This window comes from Zootoca vivipara, chromosome 4 (genome assembly GCF_965207765.1).
Source record: "Zootoca vivipara chromosome 4, rZooViv2.hap1.1, whole genome shotgun sequence".
Taxonomy (NCBI): domain Eukaryota; kingdom Metazoa; phylum Chordata; class Lepidosauria; order Squamata; family Lacertidae; genus Zootoca; species Zootoca vivipara.
The window spans coordinates 76,820,957-76,844,700 of NC_142587.1; the positions used below are offsets into that span (position 1 = coordinate 76,820,957).

General features: G+C 40.5%; 1 protein-coding gene across 2 annotated transcripts in view; it reads right to left on the reverse strand.

Annotated features, from left to right (window-relative positions):
• NBEA (neurobeachin) overlaps positions 1-22,805 on the reverse strand; it is a 365,422-nt gene extending 342,617 nt beyond the window's left edge. For both annotated transcript variants that reach the window (XM_088668227.1, XM_035114662.3), the window contains exon 1: positions 21,928-22,805. In XM_088668227.1, the coding sequence (XP_088524353.1) occupies positions 21,928-22,293 (366 nt within the window). In that variant the 5' untranslated portion in view covers positions 22,294-22,805. The remainder of the gene's footprint in view (positions 1-21,927) is intronic.
• Between the last annotated feature and the right edge of the window lie 939 nt (positions 22,806-23,744).

Here is a 23,744-nt window from a genome sequence, read left to right on the forward strand (position 1 = left end):
AAATTACCACAGAATAGTGGATAAACATTAACCAGTGCACATCAAGCCTATTTTTGTAGCAGCACAGTTGAACAGACAAAGCTTAAGACTTTTTTCCTCTGTAGTCCCTTGCAGAATTAGGCAAGCAAAAGTTCAATGCAAATGATATTCAACTACTGGTATATAAACAGAAATATGGAAACATCAAAACCTGTCTGGGTTTACTCTTTTGTTTAAACAAATAATGTTTGAAATCCCTCGGTATGCTGATGCAACTCTCCTGAGATGTCTGAGATCAGATGATATTAAGGAACTAACAGGACCTATTACTACAAGTAATAGGAGGATTTTAGGATTGCGTATTATATGTAATATGAAAGGCAAATCCAGTTATCAATAAACCAACAATTATACATTTACACAAATTCATTTATATTAGCTTTCTAGTCTAAAGGCAATCCTTTACACTGGAGTAAAAGTGTAAAGTTCATACATTTACAATTTCAAACATTTGGCATGTTTCTGAAATAAGAAAAATTGAATAGAAAAATTCCAAGCAGTAATTCTTTCATGAAGATGCAATATCTATTATGAGAGAATAGAGGGCCCAATATGCAGCTAGAGTTGGGAAGGATTCTTGCTTGCTCTACATTTTGCTTGCTCCTTTCAGAACCACACATGGATTAGCAGACTGATTTGCAGATTAAGCATAATCAGTGGACTGAACTGACCATGTGTCTGCACTTGTACAAAGACATGATATGGAAAAGAAAATATAAGATGGGTAGCCATCTTTTTTCCGTATAATTCTCAAGAAAGGGACTGAATATTATGACATGCATTCAATTCCTGGAAGCATTTTAAAAGGTAAAATGTCTTTTCCCCTCATGGCAGGTGAGGTAACCGCTCTAAGCAGCTTACAACATTTTAAAAGTGGAAGGAAGAAACTACCCTCATAAGTACTTTTGTTTTTAAGGAAGATATTGAATTATTTTTATTTCATAATTTATTTCATAAAATTTCTATACTACTTGATGTAAGAACCTCAAAGTAGTTTTCTGTCCAAAACCAATTTGTTTGAAAACAAAACCAGCTTGGGGCAGATATATGGTCTTTCTATCTCTGTGTGCAGCTGATCAAGTTTTAATGAAACCACCAATCCATGACAAATTTTCAAACAGAAACTCAGCAATCTTTCATGACAATGAACTCCACATTAGCCACCATTTCTTCATTTTGTGCAGCTATGGGCCTTCCACTTTTGGGATCACCTCCATGGCCATCTCTGTACCCTGTATAATGTTCAGCTGTCCAATTTTCAATTGTGAGGAATGACAGAGAAGATAAACATTCCAACTAAGGACAAACATCCATTGTTAATGTCTACTTACACCTTCTTTTATAAAAAAAAATAGAGAGAGAGAGAGAGGTGTATTCAATTACTGCCCCTCAACTGATGGAACACTCTTTGATCCAATGGAGCCTTCCATCAATGAACAGATTCCTCTTCTTCCTACAGACCTTCATGCTGTTCTAAAGTGTTTGCCAATGCTTTGGATAAGATGGGGAGGGGGTGGAAGCGTGGAAGAAGAATCACAAATCACACTCGTTTCATCATTATTTACTTTCATCAAGAATTTAAAACATTCCTGTTTACTCCAACATTTAGTGGCTGAAAGATAATGTTCCTGGAAACTGCAAAATCATTGTCTGATATAATGATACTGGGTTTTTTTGGGGGGGCACTCTTTATGTTGTGTTAGTCATCCTGGGCTTCTTTGGGAAGGATGGGATATTAACTGAATTACAAATAAATAAATGAATTTCATACAACCCATCATATTTTATTATCCTCTACCCTCTGTTGAATTCAGATTAATGGCTGAAAGAGGTATTTCTTACACTGGGTTCATGAGTAAGAGATTAACAAAAGGAAGTTTAGAAAGTTGAATTATGAAGAGTTGAGATTCAAGTTTCTAACCCTGCTATTCATTAAAAGCAGTGGTTTCCCCAACTACCATAGTCTCCAGATTAACTAACTCATCTTAAGTGGTTCAGTGTAAAATGATCGGTCACCCTGTGGTTTCTTTGGGTGCTCTTCACTGCAATCATAGCCATAAAGGCACTATGGTTCCTTGGGTATGAATACTGGAAATAATTTGGTGTGCAAAGTAAAGCTAGAAATGTTTGCAGTATAAGAGCTGTAAATAATCAAGTGAGAAGGCAAATTACCATAGAAGAAAAGCACAAGGTTACTAGAAATCATGCACTGGGAATGTACATTTCTATCAAACCAGCAGTCTTAAGGCCTTGGTGGTGATGGTGGTGGTGAGCCAGAAAGGAAGTAGGGTTCCTTCTCCACATCTTCAGAACTGGCTGACTGACGTGAGGTATTTATGTTTAGTCTTGCTTTTAGAGTCAAACCCTCACAACCAGGCTACCAACAGTGCTACAATGCTAAACAGTATGTTACAATATACTGTATAGGGAGAACACCTGACTAACTGAGATTATTATTTTAAACAACTCTAAAGAATTTAATTAGAAAAAAGAAGAATTTAATTAGAGCTGGTGTGCTGCAGTGGCCAAAATGCCCGACTGGGGAGACCCAGGTTCACATTCCTAAGCCATGAAGCTTATCTGGTCACCTTGGACCAGTCACCTTACAAGGTGTTTGTGAGAATACAGTGGGTGACAAGAAAACTATGTAATGCCACCCTGAGCTCTTTGGAAGACAGGAAAAGACATAAATATAAGGATTTTTTAATAATTTATTATTTTAATGTATTTAGTTTTATTGAAAGATTACCTTTTTGTTTGAGTAGTATCCAATGGTGTTGCTCAGCAGATGGCAAGGCTTCTGACAGCAAAAGAAGGGAACCATTTCCATGATTCTCACCCACTCTGCATCCACCCACTAGAGGCTTGGAGGACCCTCTAGAGCAGATTTAGGGGCACAGGGGAAATGCTAGAAGCATACTGCCTACACTGTATTCTGCAATGGTAAAGTTCTTTGTCTGTACATTTCCAAGTCTGCTAAGGCAAGATCACTTACTTAAAAACTAAGGCTGCAAAATCCTATGCACACTTATTTAGAAAAGTCCTCTTGAACAAAGTGAGACATATTATATGTACATGGGCACCCACAATAATACATACATCACTGCAGGCATGTGCAGAGAATGTCTAAGGCTTGGAGCAAGAGTCTTGTTAGAATAAAGTTATAAACTCAAACAGTTTATAACTGTCATAAACTCAAACCAGCTGGTCCCTGGCAGGGCCCCTCAGCCCTCTGAGGCCTGGGGCAAGTGCACCTAGCTGCCCCCACCCTGCACTGACCTGCACTGATCAGGCATGTTATAAGTCCTTTAAAGAAATCTACACTCATTATAAAACTGATGTATAACCACATATAGGCAGTTACATGTTTACATTCAATTCATGTTTCATTTTAAATCAGATTTTTAAAAAGGAAATACACAATTGTTTTTAAAAACGATAAAAATCTAATTTTTTAATATCAATACTTTAGAAAAAAATTTTTATAAACTATTCTCTTCCTTGGAACTCAGGTCAAATTAAAGAAATATAATAGAAATCTAACAGTGGTTTACTACTTAATAATACTATTCTTATTTCTGATTAAATCAGGAAAACTTGATACAAATGCACATCAACTTCTGCTACTCAGGTAACTTTAGCTATGGTTTACAAGAGAGTCTGAAAGGCACCAGACAGAGGCTGCTAATCAGATGTAAAGGTAAAGATAAAGGGGACCCCTGACCATTAGGTCCAGTCGTGAACGACTCTGGGGTTGCGGCGCTCATCTTGTGTTATTAGCCGAGGGAGCCGGCGTACAGCTTCCAGGTCATGTGGCCAGCATGACAAAGCCGCTTCTGGCGAACCAGAGTCGCACACGGAAACACCGTTTATCTTCCCGCTGTAGTAGTACCTATTTATCTACTTGCACTTTGACGTGCTTTCGAACTGCTAGGTGGGCAGGAGCTGGGACTGAACAACAGGAGCTCACCCCGTTGCGGAGATTCGAACTGCCAACCTTCTGATCGGCAAGCCTTAGGCTCTGTGGTTTAACCCACAGCACCACACGCAACAGATGTAGTCCTTAATAAATAGTATTAACATTATCACATGGCTTTCTTCTGTTTTAACATTAAGCTAATGCATGCTTAGGAATGTGGTCTCAAAAACTTTTATATGTAACAAATTGAAGTTTATGAACAGAAGCTGTTTAGTCAATTCACTGTATTATGAATCATAAATGCTTACAAAATACACTAACCATATTAAAGACCAAATGCATGTTTCCAGACCTCAAAAATGAAATGGAAATACTAATATAATATATAATATTAACAAAATACTTCAGGTTTTTAAACATCACAATCAGGATTTTATGTGGCTAGACTATCTCTGATCCTACTTATGTGCTTAAATCACATGATCAAGCTCAGAATGCAAAGTTTACTAATAATACCTCATGTTTCTTAAGTTTTTGTTCACTATGGACTGACAAAGTTGATAGCCCAAATCTAATCTAGACTGACTAAATACACTCCACAATTGCAACAGGAATTCAACAACTACATTTAACAATATGAAGTCCACACTTCATTAAAGAGAATAAAGGAAGATTCCTACATCAGCTAAAAACTAGAGGAGGAGTTTATGTAGACAATATAATTACCCAAATGGGAATTTATCAAGGACACCCATGCAACCATTAATGATGCTCAAAGTACCCTGAGGTTTAATTAGCACAATCGCTTTAAAAAAGTAAAAGAGAATACATATTACACATATGTAATATAAGTCATAAATTACCACCAAAATTTGGCAAATCTGAATTATTCTTCATTTAATATAAACTAGAGGTAAATTGTATCAATATTCTACAATTTTCTTTTTGCTCTCATTTCACCAAATTGCATGTAATATGTAAATAAAGTCTCTCAACAACATAGAAAAAAATAATTAAAACTACATCATGGAACTCATTAGTTTTGCATATTTAAAGTTTAAAACAGTTTAGGGAATTTCCTAATATGCAGATTTGAAAATAGCACCACAAAATGAATATAGTTTAAATATTTATATTTTTAACTTTTAGTAGAAATGTACTAACTTATCAGTCCCCTCAATAAAAGAATACACTGGCATGCCTCTCATGTATCACTGACTAAATTACAGTCTCTTAGTGCAAACACAAGCAGGAAGAAGCCAAAGCAAAGACCCCATGCAGTCAATAATAGGGACTTTCACAGCTTTTGTTTTGCTTTCACATAATCCTGATTTATCAATAAGTAAGAAACAGTGTATGTAGTTTAAAACTAACTCTGGCCCATTTCAAAACAAGTCCACCTCAAACCATGAGTTATGAAGCTGTCTAATTTATCTAACCAGAGTTTGTTGTAAACCACCCCTGGTTTGTGCAGAGCAAGCCAGGATTCTCTGAAAGTTGCACTAAATGTCACAGACATCTTTCTCCTAGCTATGTGGGAGTAACAGAGGGGGAAGAAAGCATGTGGAACAAATAATACTTGTGTATTCAAGTGCCAGCGGAGTGGGGGAGCAGGCAGTAAATAAGGACTAACAAAACTGGTGTTGGATTAAATTAGGTCACACAACTTTATTGATTACAAGGCAACAGGTTTAGCATGGGAATTTGGTACAAATTTGGTACAGTTGACCACTGTTGAAGTCCCCCATGGCACCAACTGCTTCCAGGAGACCTCATCCAGTCACTGGTAGAGGGCATCGTGGGCCCATCAGCCCCCAACTGGGCTTCTGAGGAGAAAGCACTACTCTCCAATATCCCTTATGGGTATCCCTGCTTGAATAAAGCAGTGTGCCCTTATCCTGCTCCATACTAAAAGTTAATCCCAGTATCTTAGATATTATAGAAAATTGTGACACTTGCTATGAGGTAGGCAAAACCCCACAATAATCCTGTTATGGGTGAAATTCATCCCCAGCCCTAATTCCAGTGACTGGCTGCTGTCCACAGCTATGCACTTGATTTAGGCATTCAAATAGTATGAAAACACAACAATACTGTATAGCATAAACACTAGACTGACATAGGGAGGCTGGATGAGCCTGCCTTTTATGCTCCAGGGTGGACCAGACGTCAAGAGTCTTCACTCCAGTCAACCTCCAGAGCCCCAATGCCTGGCAGGTCCATGATGAAACTGATTGGCTCCCAGCTCCCCAGGCAGTCTCTGTCGCTGCCGCACAAAATGCTCCAAGCTATACCAAAGGATCTTGAACCCAACTGCTTCTGCTCTGCCAGCCATGTCACGCTGCAAAAACCTCCTCTGGTAAGCTGGGAACGGGATATTATTCTAGCTCATGCAGGTAGAGCTAAACCATAATTTAGTATTACATGTGAACAAAGAGTTACAATTGATGATTACTGCTTCTTCAAACATCCTATAATGGTAAATCATTTCCCCACTTTTCTACAGTTTATTCCTTTCTGCAAAATAAAAAAATTCCTTCCAGTAGCACCTTAGAGACCAACTAAGTTTGTCATTGGTATGAGCTTTCGTGTGCAAGATTCAGGACAAATGAAAATATTTCTTTACACAGCATACTTGCTATCAAAAGATTTGGATGGCTTCAAAAGGAGATTAGACAAATTCACGAAGGGTAAATTCATTTTGTTGTTGTTGTTGTTTAGTCGTGTCCGACTCTTCGTGACCCCATGGACCAGAGCACGCCAGGCACTCCTGTCTTCCACTGCCTCCCGCAGTTTGGTCAAACTCATGTTCGTAGCTTCAAGAACACTGTCCAACCATCTCGTCCTCTGTCGCCCCCTTCTCCTAGTGTCCTCAAACTTTCCCAACATCAGGGTCTTTTCCAGGGAGTCTTCTCTTCTCATGAGGTGGCCAAAGTAAATTCATAGAGGATATTAACGGCTACTAGTCATAATGGCTACATTACCTCCAGCATTCTGAGATTCATTATTATGAGTAGGTTAGAAATATTATTAAATAAATAAAATCACAGGCAGTATGCCTCTGAATACCAGCTACTGTAGATTATGAACAGCAGAACGCTATTGCATGCACATCCTGTTTGTAGGCTAGTTACTCATAGGCATTTGCCATCTCATAGTTTTGTTTTTATTGCATTTTTATTGCTTATCTCTTATGTTGTATTTTATTGTATTACAGCTTGAAAATGGAATTCAAATGGTAATACAAAAAATACAATATATATGAATTAAATGCAGAAAAACATAATTAAAATTCATACAGCATCTAGCACAGCACATTGCCATTGCTACAACAGGCAGGGAAATCATTAAGTGTTCCACTGAGATCCCCAGTAATTTTCAAATGGTCCATGGCAGAAAAGGTTTGAGAACCACTACTCCAGAGTTCTAAACATAAAAATGGACTCAAGAGTTCCAATTTAGAGTTGTCAATGGGGCCTTCAGCAACACAATCCAGCCTACAGATGTAAGCTTTGCCTGAATTTTGAAGCAACAATGAAAACAGTTTTCCCCCAGGAAGAAAATGCTTTTGAGAATAACTGAAATATGTAAAAAAATATTTTTGCACCTAGCCTAAACTTGTTTTACTACTTTAAGAATATGAAGCATATTGTATATGAAAATTTACTCAGAACAAAATTTCATAGAGTTCAATGGAACTTATTGCCAAGTATGTATAGGGCTGCAGACTGAGCACATATAAAAATGCAGTTTTATTTAGGAAAAGGATTTTATCCTTCTCATTTATTTGTATGAAATATCCAATTAATTCATTAAGTTTTTAAATGCGGAGGTACTGATATCTCCAGTTAAAAGTAGTAGGTATCAAGTGATGGGAAAAACCTTTACCCAAGAACACAGTGAGCTGTTACCAGTCTGAACAGACAGTACTAGGCTAGACAGACAAATAACCTGACCTAATATATGAGACAAGCAGATTTATATGTGAAAATGCAAGGACTCTTATCTCAAACCATTTGTACTGTGAAGAGCTGTGAAACTGAAATGTATTAATGCCTCAGGTGTATTCAAACAGTTTTTACCAAACTATACTATCCTGCTGTAAGACTAACTTTTCTAAAGACTGGAATCAAGCAGATAAATTCATATAGCAGGACCATGTGACTTTAAGGGAAACTTCTCAGATCTAGTATGGTTTAAACTATGGAGCGCACTAGATATACATTTATTGAGAAATTGCTGGAATAACAGATTTCATGTGAATGTACAACTACATGTCTCTTTTTCTACCTCTGAAGACCTTGCCTCTTACATATTCACTTCTATGCCCCATATTTCTATATGCCAAAATCTGACAGGTAATAGCAATTTAACAATCTCTGCACCCAATTCAGTCATAAATATTTTTTCTTAACTGTTTTGCAACATAATTATTATTACTACAGTGGTACCTCTGGTTAAGAACTTAATTCTTAACCTGAAACTGTTCTTAACTGTTCCAGTGGGGCCTCCTGCTGCCGCTACACCACCAGAGCACAATTTCTGTTCTCATCCTGAAGCAAAGTTCTTAACCCGAGGTATTATTTCTGGGTTAGGGAATCTGTGACCTGAAGCGTTTGTAACCTGAAGCGTTTGTAACCCGAGGTACCACTGTAATCTCTTTAAGTTCTATATTTATGAATGTATTTTGTTTCTTATGGTCACGTTCTGAAATCCTGTAATTTTTCTCTATTTATGAAATAATGAAAATACATATAAAATATATAATTACAAAACCTATCCAGTGTTAGATATGTAGCTGCAAGTTGTGGCACTCCAAGAGAAATGATAAAACAGAGGTTCCAACTTGAAGTAAGCAAAGGAAAGGTTTTTACAGTCATACCTTTGGTTACGTTCGCTGCGGGTTGCGTACATAACGGGTTACGAACGCGCTGAACCCAGAAGTGCCGTAATGGGTTACTTCCGGATTCGGCGATTCGCAAATGCACAGAAGCGCCAAATCGTGCGATGAGTATGTGCAGATTCGGCGCTTCAGGTTGTGGGCTGCTCTGGATGTGAACGAGGCTCCAGAATGGATCCCGTTCGCATCCAGAGGAACCACTGTATTTTCTTAACCTAAGAAACACTTGACACGTGACAAAGTGGTAAGTTTCGGCAGGGTTGTGGCCAAAAATTTTACAATTTAAAATAACAACTACCATATTTTTGCTTATGCTTAAAATCAATGGTAGCCGCATGCCAAAGAACATATTATAAATTCCCCTCCCCTTCTCTATTATTTCACTTAAATTTCTAACTATTTTCATTTTGCACACTGAAAAACAAACAAAAGCAGTTTTTATTTTCTATTCTTGCTTCCTTGAAGTGTTTCTCTCATACTTCTTCCTCCCGCACTCCTTTCCTCTACTGCCTTAAAGCTCTACCCAAAATATGCCGCAGATAAAATCTTCTCCAGATGGTTCACTTTATTTCCACCCTCCTGCAACAACAGGATAGTTATATGACCACAGTGGAAAAGACTAAAGAAATGGGGTCTCATCTGGAGCCCTTAAAATCAATGAAAGCTTTCCCACTGGCTTTTACAGGAAATGTACTAAATGCATTGTTAAAAATCACAAATATTCTTGTAGATTTTTTTATTTATTTCAGAATTTAATCCAGCTCAAAGATGGATTAACCATGGCACAATTCTTTAACTATATAAACAGAAGGTTTGGTCAGACAGCTGTTTTAGTTTTTAGCTGGAGATCATGCCCTCACTCTATCTGAGGGCATAGTTCTCTGGATGAAACATTCATGCCCATCTGTCAGAATATTAAGAGTGCCAACTGATATGGCAAAACTATATTCATTCAAGAATTTATCTGCCTACAAGCATGGATTTTTAAAAACATGCTAGAAACAATACAATGTTTTGTAAGGTCTGCCCTTGCCAGTGGAGCTTTAAGATTTTTGTTTGAACAGCAACCCTGTTCTGCAATGCTTCACAAACATCTTATATTTTTATTTATTTAAAACATTTCGTATATTCCGGCGTATAAGACGACTGGGCGCATAAGACAACCCCCAACTTTTCCAGTTAAAATATAGAGTTTGGGATATACTCGCCGTATTAATAAAACGATCCGGCGTATAAGACGACTCCCGACTTTTGAAAATATTTTCCTGGGTTAAAAAGTAGTCTTATACGCAGGAATATACTGTATACATTTTAAGAGAAATGCTGTAGATTAGGATTAGAGCATCTGATTTGGATGCAGAAGGTCCTAGGTTCCAGCTTCTCAACACTGGGCAAGAACTCTGAAATCCGTAAGAGCTGCTGTCACTCAGTATGAACAATACTGACTTAGACAGAGCAATTGCCTTATGTATAAGGCAGCCCCCATGTTCCTATGTACCCAGCCTTTCAGCCCTAAAAACATCATCAAGGTTTTAAAATTAAAACACATGCAATAAAAACAGAGTATAAAAAAGACCATTAAAACAAAACTCAGCACATTAGTCCAAAAACACAGCAGGAACAAAATTCAGCACAGACTGAACACCTGGAGATGTGAAACCATATCAACAACCCCTAGTGCCCAACAAGCTATTTCTCTCCCTCCCCTCAAAAAAAGGATTTAATTTGTCTGCCTGTGCTGCTCCTCCATGTACTCATGTTCCTTGCTAGGCCAATACTGTACTGCGCACAGACACACCTCTCCCTTCCAATTGGATAGCAGGTCTTTGGATTGCTTGGAAGTAAGAGATATAGGTGAGGGAGCTCTGCCTCTGTGTATATGTTTCTATATAGATAGAGGAGATTGGAAGGTAGGTAGAGTGTCCCTGGAGAACAGGTAGGACCATGAGAGAGATGTGTGCACTGGCTTGTGAATGGATGGATAAAATGCAGAGTAAAAAGGTAAAGGGACCCATGACCATTAGGTCCAGTCGCGGACAACTCTGGAGTTGCGGTGCTCATCTCGCTTTACTGGCAGAGGGAGCCGGCATACAGCTTCCGGGTCATGTGGCCAGCATGACTAAGCCGCTCTGACGAACCAGAGCAGCGCACGGAAACACCGTTTACCTTCCCGCCAGAGCGGTACCTATTTATCTACTTGCACTTTGATATGCTTTCAAACTGCTAGGTTGGCAGGAGCTGGGGACAGAGCAACAGGAGCTCACCCCGTCATGGGGATTCAAACCATCGACCTTCTGATCGGCAAGCCCTAGGCTCTGGTTTAACCCGCAGCGACACCCATGTCCCTTAAATGTAGAGTACATGTATATAAAAGGTTGAGGGAGTTATCCTGAAAAGGGAGAGAGAGAGATTTGAGGAATGACTTTTAGCATTTCAAGGAAACCGAGGGGAAAATGCCTTTATAAAAACTATTCAATGCTGTTAACAATGTAGAAACATTTAAGACAATATTTAAACTTAAATCAAAACAATACAACTACAATGAAGAAGTTAAAATCAGAGGAGAAACCAGCAGCAAAGATATAATTAGACGAATAAGGTTACAGCCTACCAGAAAATATTACTAATCTTCACATATATTAAAACAACCATAAATATATCATTTAATCAAGGATATCTGCTTCTAACATAATTATATAATATCTGACTATGTATTTTGTTTAAGTGTCAAGGCCAAGAGAGTCCACTTAACTCTTCATTAGGACACTGTAAAGAAATAAAAAGTTATTTCCCTGTATAAGTTTAACAATGACAGGCAGATGTGAGACTTGCTCTAGACACCTTTCTTTCCTCTGATTTTCCAGCTGTGGGCTTTTGTCCAAATACTAATAGGCTCCAAAATTCTCTCAACTAAACTTTGTTATCTACCAATATATTTTTATGTGTTAGTTTCCTAACAAACACCAGTAATCATAAAGCAAATAGCACTAATCTAAGGGCCTATGGGAAAAGGTTTCAATAAAAGCCTAATGATATTCTTGCTGAAAGAAATTGTCCTCCAACTTGGCATTTGCAACCTTTTATTTAAAAACATTGTTTTGAATTTTAACTTATTGTTCTATACTTTTGTAGTGGAAGACACTACAAAACTTTGTGTTGAAGAGTGGAGTATTAAATGTGTGCACAGTATATATATTAAAAAACAACTCAGAACCCAAACCAATAGATTCAAATTAGAAGCAAAATGGGTGCAATTTAGAAGAAAGATTCCAACTAAACATTAGGAAGAACTTTCTGATGGTAAGAGCTGTTTGACAGTAGAATGGACTACCACAGGTGATTGATTCACCTTCTTTGCAGGTTTTTTAATAGAGGTTGGATGGCCGTCTGTTAGGGTTTCTTTAGCTGTGCTTCCTGCATTGCAGAGGTTTGGACTAGATGTCCCCTGGGTTTCCTCTTCCAACTTTACAGTTCTATTATTCTAACTTCAAGAAATAAGAACTGTTTATCTGCTTCAAGATTAATGCTTCAAGATTAAAGATTATCATCAAAGATAAGAGAATTAACTTTTTTTTATTCATGAACTCTTACGACAGGTTCCCATTTCTATCACATAAGGCTCCCTGGCATTAAAATACGTCACACTTAAAACAACACACACACAGTACAATTTCTGGCTGCTTAAAAATCAATGCTGCAATTCAATGCACACTTACTGGGAAGTTAAGATGTGTTGCCCTCATTACCAGAGGAGCAAGCTCCAAATGCATTGTTTACAAGCCAGCTGTTGACAATATAGTTGTCCAGAATAACCCTTAAACCATCTGTTCACAATCTGGCATAATTATTATATAGGGCTGCCCACTTGTAAATCACCTGTCATTTCTACAACCCTGGCTCATCAGCTGATGAGTAAAGGGTTAAATCATGTTGCTTTGGCTCAGGCATCCCCAAACTGCGGCCCTCCAGATGTTTTGGCCTACAACTCCCATGATCCCTAGCTAACAGGACCAGTAGTCAGGGAAGATGGGAATTGTAGTCCAAAACATCTGGAGGGCCGAAGTTTGGGGATGCCTGCTTTGGCTGCATGCACCAGTTCCATAGCTGCCAAGTTTTCTCTTTTCTCGCGAGGAAGCCTATTCAGGATAAGGGGAAATCCCTTTAAAAAAGGGATAACTTGGCAGCTATGCAGTTCCATAATGGGAATAGGCATACAAAGCAAATGCAGCATTTAACTCTAATCATTTGGTTGCATCATGGGTGATATCAGTTGATGGTTTGGGGAAAATGGCCTCACAGGCCAAATTGGACCTACTTGCAGGTCAAGACTGACCCACAGACAAGAGGTTTCACTTCCCTGTCCTAAGAGCTCACTGTGGTATACTTTGTTCCTCAATGAGCTTCATGGCTAGGTGAAGATTTTAACTAGATTTTCCCAGCTCTAGCCCAACATTCTAATTACACTACACAAGCTTCCCTACTAAATATTACTAAAATAATAATAATAATAATAATAATAATAATAATAATAGTAAAACAATTTAAGTAGTTCTTAACTTTTTTGGAGGGGAGACTATACAGATGATATTTAGTCTCCAAATTTATAAACTCCATCATCTCCCAGAAAATCCATGAAAAACCTAATTTGAAATTTCAAACACTCTCTGTCCTAATGTTGCTTGTTTCACCACTCCTATTTAAATAAAGCAGTACCCTGTTACTTAACAGGATACAGTATGTTACTTCATAACTGTCAAGTATAAACATGTGAAATGCTATCCAGTAGAAACTAATCAGTTACACAGAAGTAATTTACTAGGTCAATTAACCTATCAACCTATCAATTCTTAAGGAAATCAGCCCTGAGTGCTCACTGGAAGGACAGATCGTGAAGCTGAGGCTCCAATACTTTGGCCACCTCATGAGAAGAGAAGAATCCTTGGAAAAGACCCTGATGTTGGGAAAGATTGAGGGCACTAGGAGAAGGGGACGACAGAGGACAAGATGGTTGGACAGTGTTCTCGAAGCTACGAACATGAGTTTGACCAAACTGCGGGAGGCAGTGCAAGACAGAAGTGCCTGGCGTGCTATGGTCCATGGGGTCACGAAGAGTCGGACACGACTAAACGACTAAACAACAACAACAACAACAATTTACTAGGTCAATGGATCACAAACCATCCCAAAATCATTTTATATTTTTAAAACAGGACATTTAATTGCACATGCTGATGTGTACAAGTGTTATTGCTCCCACAAGTGCATTAACAAACTTTCTCCATTGTGAACATATTTTCTATATTGCCTCAAATATGTTTTGTTGACTTTTAAACACATCTTAATCTATCTTTACTATGAATTGTCAGTTTTGAAAACTACTTTGGTTTCATTTTTAGAAGAAACTGAACATTTCAAGCTACTTTTGAAGAGACTGTCAAATGGAATTCATGTCTTCTTCATACATCCTCAGTAAGTTATACAGGCTTTGTCACTTCTTATTCATGCTCTATAGTTCAGTTCTCGGTCAAATACAGCATAGAAAGTGGCTGTTTGTGGAAGAGGTACTTAAAAAAATGAAATCTTAATTCATAGTAGAAAACTGAAGTTATTGAATACTCAGGTTTATATTGATTAAATTAATAAGTCATATTTTTTAAAACATACTACTAAGAATACATGTAAGTTTTGGTTGTTTAGAAGTTTATATGATGTGAAGTATTCTGAATCTTTTGGGGCACAGAGCATCAACTTTGTTTGATCAAACTAGAAAACAAGGTGCAAATAATATGAAGAGAAATCATATGTTACCCTGAAAAAAAGAGTCCTATCCATGCTGGGGAAAAACCTAACAGCCCCTCACTAACAATAAATTATCTACTGACAAAAATGATTTTCTGGGTGTGCTAGAGTATTTGTAGTCATAGTCCATGTGGATTCTTCAGGAGACCCCTGTGGCTGCCAAGGCCTTATCTCTGTACACATGGTCAACAGACCCTGGACACCTTCCACCAGACATTCAATGACTTTCACCCCACCATCAACCTAACAATGAACCAATCTATGCAAGAAATACATTTTTTGGACACTACTATAAAAATACAGGGTGGGCATATAGACACCACCTTATACCATAAACCAACTGACCGACAAACATATCTACATGCTTCTAGCTACCATACCAAACAATCAATTGTATATAGCCAGGCCCTACGTTACAACCGCATCTGTTCCAGCTCTACAGACAGAGACTCTCACCTAAGAGAGTCTAGAACTAAAATATCCAATGAAGTTAAACAACAGATCAACAGAGCCAGACTGATACCCAGAGGGAACTTGCTACAAGACAGACCCAAAAAAAGAAAATAACAGACCACCACTAGTAATCACATACAGCTCCCAAGTTAAAACAGTACAGCGCATCATCAGAGATCTACAACCTCTCCTAGACGATGACAGTTCTCCTTCTCAAATCCTTTCATTGCCTCCAGATAGCCACCCAATCTTAAACAACAACTCACCCACAATAATACAACCACCAGACTTAACATGGATACTGGTACCAGAGCCTGCAATAAACCCAGATGCCAACCTTGCTGTCACATACACTCAGACAACACCATTACTGGCCCCAACAACATCAAATATACCATCTCAGGACTATTTAATTGCTCATCTTCTAACATTGTGTATGCCATCAAATGCCAACAGTGCCCTTCAGCTCTCTATATTGGACAAACAGGCCAAACCCTACGCCAAAGGATAAATGGACATAAATATGACATCAGGAATCACAAGACAGAGAAACCAGTAGGAGAACACTTCAATCTCCCGGGACATTCTATACAAGATCTCAAAGTAGCTGTCTTATTACAAAAGAATTTCAGAAATGGACTGGAAAGAAAAGTTGCTGAACTGCAAATTATCACCAAACCTAAAACCACGGAGAAACCTGGTCTAAATAAAGACACTGGATTTTTATCTCATTACACATGATAAAACTATCTTTAGCCATCTCACCCCTTGCTTTTCTTGTGGAACCAATTGCAGTAAATACTTCCTGTAAGACCAAATGCAGACATAAACAGTCCAGTTTCCCACCACCCTTTTGAGTGGTGCCCCTCCCCACCCTCTCACTATATGTGGGGATCTGGTGACTTCTGTTTCAGTGTATCTGAAGAAGTGTGCATGCACATGAAAGCTCATACCAATGACAAACTTAGTTGGTCTCTAAGGTGCTACTGGAAGGAATTTTTTTTTATTTAGCATGCAGAGAGTAAGAAAAAGAAACTTGGTCATTTGGTGCAACTCTAGTTAGTTGCAACTAAACATGAATCACTGTTCTAGGATTCCAACTATGATGTAACATAGCTGCCAAGTTTTCTCTTTTCTCGCGAGGAAGCCTATTCAGCATCAGGGGAAATCCCTTTAAAAAAGGGATAACTTGGCAGCTATGTGATGTAACCTTTTTCTAGATTTAGCGTATCTCTGTTTTTCACATGAGACTGGATTCATGTGAGTATACAGTGGTACCTCAGTTTATGAACACAATTGGTTCCAGAAGTGCGTTCATAAACTGAAGCAAACTTTCCCATTAAAAGTAATGGAAAGTGGATTAATCCGTTCCAGACGGGTCCGCGGAGTACTCAACCTGAAGCGTACTTAACCCGAAGCATGGGTGTAATTGGTTCCGGAAGTCTGTTCAAAAACTGAAGCATTCATAAACTGAAGCGAACTTTCCCATTGAAAGTAATGGAAAGTGAATTAATCTGTTCCAGATGGGTCTGCGGCATTCATAAACCGAAAATTCGTAAACCGAGGTGTTCATAAACTGTACGTAAAATGTCACACCACTCTCTCACTATCAGTCCTACTTTGTCAGCTGTTTATCATTTTTGTTGTTAGATCTGAAGGTCAATAGTTTAACTAACTTCTATATTTTCCTCACACTCAGATTGGAATTTCACCATAACATTCTTAGGCCCATGGAAATCTGATCCCTCTCCTTTACCTTTAATTGATATAACCATAAGCCAAGGCAATAATATTCACTTCAACCTGGAGACCACTGAGTGTTCTGATTTCAAAGCCAGTTGTTGGGTTCACAAGAAACCTTTGCTTTAAAGCTGAACATCACTAGAAGTTTACAGTAACAATTAGAAGTTTCTGTCCCATTTCCTTCAAACCTGGGCATGACTTGGGCAGAGAAAAAGGATAAGCCCTGTTGTTATTTAAACACCTCCCTTGAAAGAAACTTTTCCAGAGAAGCACTACAATAGAACAGAAACCAGCTATAATAGATGCCTGCTACAACTTTTGTTTCAGCAAGCCTATCCTGACAATAAACAAGTTATGTATATCTCTATTAAAATTTTCTGATTTTATTTGAAAATCAATGCAGTAATTGTTTTATATTGTTCTCTGTACACTACTTAGGGATTTCCCATTAAAACCCTTTATAAATTATTTTAAATAAATCAATGCAATATAATACAATAAGATTAAAAACTTAAACAATAAATCAATAATGGCAAATCAGTATTTTGGCAAACAAGTATAAACCTCATGAAATAAAAAGAATAAAGTTCAATATTTGATCAAAAATTAAGATTTAACTTTTCCTAAGTGATTTCCACAGATAACACGGGTCTGATATTGCTGTGGCTCTGAACAGCATTATTTAAATCAGCTATGCATGCACAAACATTAACACTGGAAGTTTCTTGGTAATGGGAAGATGAAGCTTGATCTGTGATAATAATAATTTATTATTTATACCCCGCCCATCTGGCTGGGTTTTCCCAGTCACTCTAGGCGGCTTCCAACAGAATACTAAAACACAAAAATCCATTAAACATGGACTTTAACATTAAACATTAAACTGATGTTCTGCAGTTGACCAAAATCTAACCAAATTCTGCAAACATTACTCAATCCTGTAGAAACCTATGAGCACAGCACTTCTTTAGTGCAAGAACCTCGATTACATAATTCTATACAAATATCTAATTACTTATTCACACTTTTAAATGTGAGTACTATTTTCATTAGTAACAGGAAGAAATGCTTACTTTAAATGGCCCAATACACATATAAATACATTTAAATGGTTTTCCTACATTAAAGGAAGCAGTGAGTGGGACAGGATCAAACCATTGGCAGAAAAACGACTCATTTACAATACAAGTACAGTACAGTGGTACCTTGAGTTACAAACGCCTCAGGTTACAAACACTTCAGGTTACAAATTCTGCTAACCTGGAAGTTACCTTGAGTTGAGAACTTTGTCCCAGGATGAGAACAGAAATTGTGTGCCAGCGGCGCAACGGCAGCAAGAGACCCCATTAGTGAAACCACGCCTCTAGTTAAGAACAGTTTCAGGTTAAGAACGGACCTCCAGAACGAATTAATTTCGTAACTAGAGGCACCACTGTATTCATAATTTAGTAACTTAAAGTATAGCTGAACACAAAATAACAAAAATGTTTGTGTGTGTGTGTGTGTGTGTGTGTGTGTGTGTGTGTGTGTGTGTGTGTGTATGTGTGTGTGTGTGTGTGTGTGTGTGTGTGTGTGTGTATATATATATATATGATCATGCCTAGGTTTAATGTTAAATGCAGGACACATTTTCATATTCAAATATTAATCTCTACTATTGCACTCTTTTCAGATCTTCACCATCACACACAAGAAGCATTTTTTACATAAATCTTCAAATATAGTTCAGGTACTTAGCAGAAAATGCAATGCAATACAAATCCAAAGCTTTGGGGGCAGCTTTAAACACATATGACAGCTACAGTTTAGGTTATTACAGTAAGCACACTTGTACTGACTTCAGTGAAACTTGGAAGTGTTTGGTATGCAGGTGTTAATTTGAGTCTTTTAACTTTCAGATCCTCTGTCATTACAATCAAACAGTTCATAAACATTGCCCTCAAATTCCATTACATTGTTTCCAGCACATAATTAGGTAGTCATTTTTTCACACAAAATGAATTGTAAGAACTATTTATCAGGTATTAATGTGATATATATTTTGGGGACGCGCTGTGGTTAAACCACTGAGCCTAGGGCTTGCTGATCAGAAGGTCGGCGGTTCGAATCCCTGTGACGGGGTGAGCTCCCGTTGCTTGGCCCCAGCTCCTGCAGTTCGAAAGCACATCAAAGTGCAAGTAGATAAATAGGAACCGCTATAGCGGGAAGGTAAACGGCGTTTCCATGTGCTACTCTGGCTTGCCAGAAGCGACTTTGTCATGCTGGCCACATGACCTGGAAGCTATACGCCGGCTCCCTCGGCCAATAATGCGAGATGAGCGCGCAACCCCAGAGTCGGTCACGACTGGACCTAATGGTCAGGGGTCCCTTTACCTTTACCTAGTCCATTATCAATTCCAACAATAACACTTCAGAGTACTTCAGAATTGCCACTATGCAACCAATAAAATAACTGTATATACAATTGTCAGATAAACAAACACACAGGAGTATCTTTTAATCATTCAGAAAGCAGTCACATAAGATAATGATTCAGTCATTCACATTACAACTACAGAAAACCCACTTAGCCTGACCACCAGTCTTTCGCTTTCTCAAGCTTCTGCCTATCTTGCCTGCTTCCTCTAAGTAAATATAAAAGAAATTAATTTTATATTAACTGCATGAAAACTGAATTAATAACGCACCAGCAATAACCTTTCACTGCTGCTGGAAATAGACCATTATAATTTTGTTTTCTAGTTTTCAAACCAGAATGTATTTCCTTGCAAAGAATTTATGATTCTTCATATCACACCTGAAGCTGTGTTCTTCACAGGTATTGACTGTACCAAAAGGGAAACTACACAACGTTGTCTCAATTTTCTTTCCTGTCCCATCTTGACATTTGTGGGGAGCAATTCTAGTATAAAATGCACTGCTATCAAAACAACTTCTGAACTTTCCCCTTTACTCAAAATGCATCCTCTGATTTCTACATATTTATAAGCAGTGACAGAAGACACTCTCCCCCAAAAAACTAGTAACTGGGTTATGAACATATAAAGCATTTCTTGACACATCAACAGGTTTCTCAGAGGTTTAATTGCCCAAACAAAAGATGAAAACGACAAAAGAAAAGGATTAAGCACCTTGGCTTCAGGGCATGATCTCCTTGAAACTGCTCAATGAACTATTTTTCTATATTACCTTATTCCACTGCTACATTGAAATAAATAAACAATTACTTTAAAAATACTAAGTTACAGCAACTTAAAAAAACCGGTGATTTATTAAAAAGGTTAGCTTTTAAAGCTGAGAAATGGATATGAATTCTGAGGAACTGTTCATGTTTATCATTATTTACTCAGCCCCCTCATGTCTCAAACAGAGCTTTAACTCTTGTGCATTATTTGCTCAAATGTTTTAAGAGCCTATCTCTAAACAGTTGCTGCAGCTCTACAATTCTGTTAGGCTGGGCCAGTGGTAAATATTTATTAGACATAAAAATGACATATTACTTCAAAGTGACCAATGTAACTATATCACAGGTCCTGCTTTTGCCCATAGGTTAGCATAGGATGGTTTAAACTTTGTTACAAAAGCATTTTAATGCATCTGCCATGTAGCAGCTCTCATCCTCATTTTATATCCAGAACAGGATGTTTCCATTCAACTGTTCCACAAGCTTTGCTGCAGCAAATCTTGCATTCAGGAGAGGCATCAAATCTCTCATAATTAAAGTGATTCATTTCTATACCCAGTTTCCTTGCTCTCTCGTGTAGATTTCTAAACCTCTAACGTAGGTAGAGATAAAACCTTGCCATACAACTCTGCAATTAATGTTTGCACTACAAAGTGACTATGAGCTAATTTAACTAACATGAAATGTTTTTTCCATGTACTGGGAGCAGCACCAGGGTGGTGTGTTTATGTGTGGAGATCAGCACCATTTAGGCAGACAGCAGGCAAGAAAGCTATTTCAAACAATAAAGGTGACAATGAAGCTACCTTGGTGTAACAAAGTAGTAGAAGCTCACCCAATCAACAGATTGTAAGAGACAAAACCTCTCTTCAACATGTCAAACCCAATGGGCTGCAAGGTAATAGGGTTAAATCATTCACACATTTCAGCAACAGAGGAAAGACGCCATCTGGGGCTATTCTTTAATCTTATACAATTAAAAATAGATGTACTATCAAATCCTTCTGCTTGGCAACAGACGGAAGTCACAAGACTATCTAAGAGCACCTAAAGTTGAGAATAATTAATACAATTAAATCCACTTTTTCAGATCAAGCATTCGATGAAGCACGGATTAGAACTGTATAGGCCTATGTGACAGAGCAGAATTCCATACACTCTCCTACTCAACAACAAAACAAGAAAGTAAACTAAAAAGGGCCAGGAGTTGGACAGAGAGTGAGTACAGGTCATGAGCACAAGGTGGAAATGGAATCTGAAGGGAGCCTGGTACAAAAGCTGGCAGGAGGAAGGAAGTCTGTGTTGCTACCCCCCAGAAAACAATCTGTGGTGGAAGAGAAGTCATCACTAATTAACAGTAAAGAAAAGGTATTACTTCCGGAGGTGTGGGATTTATCTGCCTCAGGCCTTGGGAAGTGTCACTAGGTGGATATGAGAAACCTGTCAGGAGGAGGCACCAGGGATGCCATGAGTAGGAAAGTGGGCAGGAGCTTGTTAAGGAGGGCAGAGTAGAAGCATATGGCTAAAAGGAGCTAGCTCCCCAAGGACCAGCAAAAGATAAAGGGAGACCTCCCAGATTAAATGACAAAGTAGCTCAGGAAGAAAGCCCCTCCCTTCAGTTTCCATGTTGGGGAAAAGGATGGAGGGGGAAGGCAGATTAGGAAGAGAACAGGCACCTGGACCAAAATAAGGAGGGGGAGGGAGGGGGCAGAGCACGAAGGAGCAGTTAGAGGACACCAGAGTAGTTAGGATCCTGCATGGCCCGGGGGAGTCTCAAGAGGGATCCGCTTTCTCTCCTTTGGGGGGGGGGGGAGCGAGAGAAGAGAGGCAGCCCCGTCCCCAGAGCTCTCCCTACACAGGAGCTGCGGCAGGGACCCCCGCACCCCTTACCAGGTTCAGCACGGTCTCCACGATGTCCCGGTTGCTGACCTCGCCGACTTGGATGAGTCCGATCAAGACGGCGAATTTCATGCGGATGTTGCGAATAGGCACGGACGGGTTGATCATGCCGGCGGGAAGCACCACGGACCCGGAGCCCGACGCCCGCAGCTCCCCCATCACGGCCGCCGCCGAGCCACCTCCACCACCTCCTCCTCCCGTCGTCGTCGTCGTCGTCGGTGCTGGTGGCGGTGGTGCTGCTGATGCTACTGCTGCTCCCGCGGCGCCTCCAACTCCTCCTCCGCCGCTGCTGGCCCCGACAGGGATGAGCCGCGCCGGCTGCGGCTCCGGCCCCGACCCCGGCTTCTCGTTCGCCATCTAGCCCCGGCCGCTGCCAACACTACCTGCCGCCGCCGCCGCCGCCGCGCTCCGCCCTGGCCGAGAAGCTGCGCATCCACCGCAGCGGCACAACCGCAGCAACAGCAGCAGCAGCAGCGCCCGGCGGGGCCGCAGGGAGCGGACCGGAGCCGCCGCCGCCGAAGGGCCGTCCCAGAAGCCGCTCCCGCGCCCGCCTCTATAATGAGGGATTATTATGGGCGCCGCTGCCCCGTTAGCCGAAGCCGCTCCTCCACCGCTTCTCCCCTCACGGCGCCACAAAAGCGGCCGAGACCGGCAGCCGGCCGGGGGCTTGCGCGCTGTGGGCCGCCGGGAGAAGCTTCCGGGCGGCGGCGGTGGGCTGGAGGTGGGGGGGACAGCGCGAAGGAGAGCGGGAAGCTCGCCCCGCAGCCCCCGCTGTTGTTGTGGAGCCAGAAAACGCCGCCGCCACAGCCGCCGTCGCTCACTCCGCCATGTTGCCGCCCCCTGCCTGCGGTAGCCGCCAGGGCGCCTGCGCTGCGGAGCCCGTGGGGGGAGTGGCCGAGCTCCCTCAGCAGCAGCAGCAGCCCCTTCTCGCTCGCCCCGCTCCTCTTTCGCTCACTCTCGCGCAGAGAGACTCCGGGAGAGGAGGCGCGGAGCTTGGTCGCCGCTGGCCCAGGCTTCTCTCCGTCGCGGCCGTCCACCTTCTCGGTCTTGGGAGGAGAAGGAGAGGGCGGCGGCAGCAGCGGCAAGACCGGGGCTGTTGTTGCGACTGTGAGGGGAATTGATTACACAGCGCGCGGGGTTTTGTTTTGTTTTTGGCTTCCTCCGCCCGCCACAAACACCCCGTCCTAGTCTTCTTCTCCCCACAATGGACACAGCAAAAGGCGACAAGACCCGCGGGCACAAGGATGCCCACAGGAGTCCGCGGCGGGTCCCTCGGAAGGACCGCGGGCCGGGTGGATGGGCAGGTGTTGTTCGCGCCTCTCCACACACCGCGCGCGCCGGCGCCTGCAGTCTCTGGGAATCCAGCCGCCTGCCAGAAAGCGCGGGCTTCTGCTGCAGCCGCGAAAAAAGTGTTTGTGGAGAAGGATGCGTTTGGTTTTACGTAGAAGCTTCCCAAACCTACCATCGAATGACGGCTCGCATCTCTGTGAGGACTGTACTGTAAAACATCGTTGTGGGTTTTGGCTGGCACGGCTTCCCTCCAAAACCACGGCCCTCCCAATCCATGGTGCCGCCAAGGTCCGAGCCATTATTCTACATTTTTTAAACATAGGATTCCCCACAAATTGGCACTTGTGGGCAGCAGCATAAAAGTCATGCATCCATTGTGGCACTGCCATCATAGCTGCCAAGTTATCCCTTTTTTACAGGGATTTTCCCTAATGCTGAATAGGCTTCCTCGCGAGAAAAGTGAAAACTTGGCAGCTATGACTGCCATATGCAACTGAGGCATGGATCCTGGTGGATTC